Source organism: Garra rufa, chromosome 25 (genome assembly GCF_049309525.1).
Source record: "Garra rufa chromosome 25, GarRuf1.0, whole genome shotgun sequence".
NCBI classification, from domain to species: domain Eukaryota; kingdom Metazoa; phylum Chordata; class Actinopteri; order Cypriniformes; family Cyprinidae; genus Garra; species Garra rufa.
Window position 1 is genome coordinate 1,646,552 of NC_133385.1, and position 6,271 is coordinate 1,652,822.

At 34.7% G+C, this 6,271-nt stretch overlaps 1 protein-coding gene across 1 annotated transcript; it reads left to right on the forward strand.

Annotated features, from left to right (window-relative positions):
- Nucleotides 1–882: 882 nt before the first annotated feature.
- LOC141302082 (tumor necrosis factor receptor superfamily member 14-like) lies at nucleotides 883–3,665 on the forward strand. Its single transcript, XM_073832275.1, has 5 exons — nucleotides 883–1,160; nucleotides 2,118–2,243; nucleotides 2,336–2,491; nucleotides 2,701–2,788; nucleotides 2,880–3,665. The coding sequence occupies exons 1-5, from the start codon at nucleotides 1,022–1,024 to the stop codon at nucleotides 3,091–3,093; spliced, it is 723 nt and encodes a 240-aa protein (XP_073688376.1). The 5' UTR covers nucleotides 883–1,021; the 3' UTR covers nucleotides 3,094–3,665.
- Nucleotides 3,666–6,271: the final 2,606 nt, after the last annotated feature.

Consider the following 6,271-nt stretch of genomic DNA (forward strand, 5'->3'; position numbering starts at 1 on the left):
TTATTGTCACTAAGACTAGTACTCTTAAATGGTAAACCACTCACTGGTGAACTCTATGCATAACATCCATTTAAAAATAGTTATGAAATAACTATTTTACAAAAAAAAAAAAAAAAAACATTTATAGACATTAAAGCGTTGGAATGACCAGTATGAAACACGGCTAGGGGGCGTGTATTTAGGGGCGTGTCTTGAGTTGTGGGACGCAGCCAGATACTGTAAGTTTATCAGGCAGTCCTCTGGGTTGTCTGAAGGTTGCCACTGTAACTCGAGCTCTCTGTCAGCCAGAACTTAAAAAATGCAGCTTAAAATTATCTTCAAATACATTCATCATGACATCTTATGTACTGAAAAATATTATAAAACACATGTAAATACTAGCCATGTAACTAATATACAGTTTATACAAATAAATAAATAATACAACATTCTTGTGATCCAAATTCAATGTGGGGGGGTCACATATAGACCGGTTTTAAAATACATTTTGAAAAGTAACATTGAAGGCAAGTCATGTCACTTTGAGGGCCATCTTTGAAAGGTGGAATGCAAGCGCAGCTCCTCTCTCTTTGAATGGGGAAACATCACATTCTCCAAAGCCGTTCACCAAGCTTACGTATATAACTGCATGATTTCTCAAGAGTTGATAGGGAAAATAAATATATGCTGTACTTAGACTGTACTGTATACTAAAAATCATCCTTTTGTCAGTTCATCTTTTTACAGAACACAACTGCTTAACCGATTCAAGAATCGGGTTCCACGTTTCTTCCATCATCTCACCTTCATATGTTGATAAACTGAATCTCAGCCAGCAATAACAGATGAGTTCACTGTGGTTTCCTTCTCTCATCCTTTTTTTTTTTTTTTTGGATTCATTTTAAACTACAAAGCTTGAACACATCAGCAAGTGGAGTTACGCCTAACAGTCCAGTACTTCATCTAATCTGGTGAACAAAACAAGATAACTTACGTCATGGAGTCTGGGGGTGAAACATGTACCTCTACTAAATAAACCTGCATGTTATATGAACATGCTCAGGTTTGGACGGTATTATCTATTGCTGTTACTGTCGCTTTGAACTTCAGAATGTGTTTCAGTGCATGTGCTCGTGCTGAATATAAGATGGGTCAAGACTGCTGCCCCAAGTGTGCACCAGGTACAGTATACATTTAGTTGTTTACATGCTAAATTCAGTGACAACACATTTGACTGTCCACACATGAAACACAAGACAAAATCACTTACAAAACAGTTATTTTTATGCTTTTTCTGTCACATTTGCAACATTCTGTACCCAAAGTGCATAAAACATATACACTACATTGTATTTTGAAGATTTCCATGATGCTCCACAAAATGATTTTAATTTTTTTTTTTTAATTCCTTGTGGGACTTGAGGAATCTGACATAATAATGCAATTTAAATTCCACAATTAGTCACACCTTATTCATATTTGGTGTTTAATAAAAATGAGGAGTGGTGGTTTGTTCCACTAAGGATGATGCAAGGATACACTGTAAAAAGTTTTCACCAGATTCAGCTTAAAAAAACCTAAGTTCAGCAGCTGCCTTAAGCTTTTAAGTTAAATCAGCTTAAAACTACAAGTCATTTTAACTTATTACAATGAAAATGAGTATAATTTGTGAGTTTAAATGACTTAAGTTGATTTAACTTACAATCTTAAGGCAGCTGCCTAAACTTAAGTTTTTAAGTTAAAACTGGTGTAAACTTTTAACAGTGTAGAAACCAAATGACCAGAAGAAAGTGGTGTTCATCAGATGGCTAGTAAAAAAATTCAGATTAATTAGGAAGATGTGTCACTGGTTACTTTATAATGTTGTATCTGGTAATACAGTAATAAAACTGAATGCTCTTTTGAAAATGTAAACCTAGTGTAACCTAAGCACAATTTTTGACAGGCTACAACTACAATACATGAAAAGTGGAATTGGAGTCATCATACAATTGTAGATGTGAGGTCAAATGCTTTATGGTTTTATTTTTGGAGAATGCAGTGATGCAGATAAAAGAGCTCACACTGCACAACTTAACAGTGATTGCAGTTTACAAGAGTGAAGAACCCTTTCTCTCCCATGAACTTTTTTTGTATAGGAAACCGTGTTTATTGGGATTGCACTATTGATGCCAGCACCACTTGTGTTCCATGTCCAGCATTAACCTACACTGATGAACCCAATGGTTTAAATAAATGCTTTCCCTGCACTGTGTGTATTACAGGTGAATATATTCTCCCAAATTAAGACTCGAAATAAAGAAGTAATTCCTAGTCCATCACTTTTATTCATATGAGGGGTTTTCTTTTTTTACAGGAGAAGGACTAAGAGTAAAGACAGCCTGCACACGCTCTTCAGATACCGTTTGTGAGCCTCTGGAGGGATTCTACTGCACTGAGCCAAATAAAGACAACTGTAGATCAGCTCTAAAACACTCCGACTGTCACCCAGGACAATATATCAAACAAGCAGGTGAGTTACTCTGTGTTTTCACCATACAGGAGATTATTTAGGATAAAGATGAACAATAGCAATACAACTGAAGGACAGCTTTGCAATTATAATAATAATAATAATAATAATAAAAAGTTGACTGAGACACATTAACAATGCCAGTTCTACTTTGTTATAGGCTCTAGTTCAAGACAGTTATGCAAATTACTATCTTAATATGTTTACAGGAACAGCATTTACTGACACTGTATGTGGTAAGTGCACAGAAGGCAGTTTCTCTAATGGCTCATTCACTACCTGTCGACCGCATTCAACGTAAGTGACTACCGTAGAATTAGTGTCAAATATTTTATGGTGTTATAGAAATACTATTCTGTAAGATGGGGTTTTCTGCTCATATTTACAGATGTGAGACAGAGGGACGTGTAATAAAACCTGGAACAGTGTCATCTGATGCTGAATGTGGACATTTAAGTCCAGTTCTTATTGTTGTTGGGACCATAACTGGTGGTGTTGTTCTTTTTTCTGCTGTCGGGATCTCATTCATTTATTTCAAATTGAAACAACAAAAGTGTCAGCATCCTCCCGAAGGTAAGACTTTGTGTTTATTTAAAAAATAATAATAGAGTTTTAACATGTTGTGCCTTCTTTGTTTTGTTATCAATATCACATGATACTCAGTAATGAACATCTTATCTGTGTATGAAGACATTTGTTGAATAAAACAAATAACATTTGTGTCAAGCTAATTATTTTCTTGCATTTTCCCACTTGAAAGGAAGAATTGCATCATCAACGGAGGCCTTGACTGGAAACTCTACTGCTATTTGCATCAGTGATGGTGATGATAAACTACTATGAGTTGTAGCAGAACAAAAGTATAATGTGTGTAGTTCTAGTGACTATAAGTAACTTTGCAACTGTCCACTTATTAGAATATCAGTCAACGGGTTAGGATAGGGTTACTAGGATAAGTTACTTATCAGTAGAATTCCCATCAAAATAAGGGACTATCGAAATAAAGTGTTAAAGTGAATTTGTATGCAATGTAGTATATACAGACTGAAAAGATAAGTTTTTTCAGAGAGGAAGCCAGTTAATATTTAATAATGAAACATTGTGAAGACAAACATTGTACTTTTTTATAATAACATTCACTGGTCAATATCAGTAAGACCAGGAACAGTTCTTATTTTTTTTATACCTGCGTAACATTTTACTTTAAGAGGCTAAAATCAGAACCAAATATGTGATATTGAATTTTATGGTAGCAAATGTGAATGAAATTATATAACGTCTGCGTTTATAGTCATAGAACTAATCCTTCATAGTATTAAAAAGCTTGTTTTCTCTGGCAGTGCCAGTACCGCCGCTCCCTATACGCAGAGTACGCAGTCTGCGTAGGGCACCAACTCCCAGGGGGGCACCATTCCAGCTGCTCAAAAAAAATATTTTTATTATTTTAATTATTTATTTTAGTTTTTATATAGCCTATTATAATAATAAATTAATATTAATAATATACATATACAAATAAACATAAATATAAACGTACAGGCTATATTGCATTTTCTGTGAACGCAGAGTAGGCTAGTGAGCACACGTGATTACGCACAGCGACGCGCCTTTACCTCTGTTTACGGCTGCCTATTTGGCCAAAAATGGTGATAATAATTGATGAACAATATGCCTGGTCCTGGAAAGAGACAACAGTCCGGCGCCGAGAAACGAAAGAAAAAAAGCCCAAGATGAAGCCCGTGCATCACTTAGGTACGTTCATAATCCTGTGAAACTTTATTTTATTCTGTCGACGTTAATAGTGTTTTAAAGGTTGTATCAGCGATTTCTAGGCTGAAAAACAAAGTGTCAATTTCAGCTGACCTTTCATCACGATCCGCTCGCTGCCTGCCCCATAAATTGTCTGTGAAAAAAACGCGTCTCTCTGGTCAGCCTAGGGTCCGAGATATGCCAAAAAAAACAATCGGCACTACCAATCTTTCCACACATAAACAAACATTGTTCCAACCAATCAGCGTCAGGGGTTTGGTGTTGTGGACTTTCCTACTGGTGCAGGGATGTGAGGGAGGCGGAGCGAAAGTCCACAACACCAAACCCCTGACGCTGATTGGTTGGAACAATGTTTGTTTATGTGTGGAAAGGTTGGTAGTGCCGATTGTTTTTTTGGCATATCTCGGACCCTAGGCTGACCAGAGAGACGCGTTTTTTTCACAGACAATTTATGGAGCAGGCAGCGAGCGGATCGTGAAGAAAGGTCAGCTGAAATTGACACTTTATGTTTTAGGCTAGAAATCGCTGATACAACCTTTAATGTCGGTAATAATTTCACGACTAACGCATCTTTCTTAATATGAATACAAGCAGATCTAAGTAAACAAAATGACTTAAAATGCATTATATTAAAACACTGAGGCAATAATGATTATTGATTAATAATGACCATATGGTGCCATTAAATAACAGTGTTAAAATACATAATCTAATACAAAATTAACAGTTTACATTACAATTTTAATAGAAATGCCTGAAAAGGGCACCAAAGGCCTGGTTAATGCAGTTGTTACACTTACATGATGATCGAATTCCTTGTTTAATATAATATTTAATTAAAATGTCCACATAATCTTTCCTATCATTCACTCAACAAAAATATGTGGACATCATAACCCTTGTCTGCTTTATTGTCAAAGTCTGCTTTATTGTCAAAACTGCCACATGTACAGTGCATTTACAGGTGAAAACACAGAATAAAAATATATTTAAAAAAATACAGACAAATACAAATATTATATATTCTATAAAACACAATTTACAAGCATGGATATGATAGATAGAAAGATAGATAAAAAGGCAGATAACCATGGTTTTTATCATAGTAAAACTACTTAATTTCCTTTTGTATGATTCTGAGATTATTAAATCAATCAGACAACTGTATTAATAAAATCATAGCCATTGGAGGTAACAGATATACATATATTCTTATTCCTATAACAATGGAAGGTTGAAAGTTTTGTTTGTGATAAATTTCAGTTTGTGTCTATATATATGTTTACAGAAATGAGGTGTTTATTGTTATTTTACTATATTTAAGTACAATTGCTTTAAGCTTGTACTTGCCAATGATTGATGTGTGTGGTGTTTTCAGGGGTATAACTATACTTATTGTGTTATTTGTTTATAAAATGTATTTTTAATGTCTATTTGCCTATTTGTGCATTTCATCATATGGTCCATTTAAAAGATTATACGCATTAATAATGATTTTAATGCAAAGCAGATAACTGGGGTTTTGCTTTTCTCTGGCACACGTTGTGTTTTCTTGCCTCTGCAAAAAAAAGTGCATAACTCTTATATAGTGTACACAAATCTTGCTTACATAAAATCAGATGCACTTTTATCAACTTTTTGTCATTTGGATTTTTTCTCCTTTGCTTTTCCATCCATTTTCTGACTTCTATTTGCTGTGACATCAATAACCTCACATATATAGGACAGAAATAGGCATTAAATGCACATTTTGTAATGCCAGGATTGTATTAATATTACGCATGTTATTTTAAAAATAATATAAATTGTAAAAATATTTATAAATCGTTTTTGGATTTTCACTCGAAAACATTTTCCCCAAATTAAACTATTATAAAATATTATATAATGAGCGATAACGTGACGTTCGGTCGGGAAGGCGGAGCCACGCAGTCACGTAACCGACGTTCCAGGAAGTTTTCGAAACAGCTACTTAATATTCATGAGCACGCCTCCGCCATAGTAGGTTAG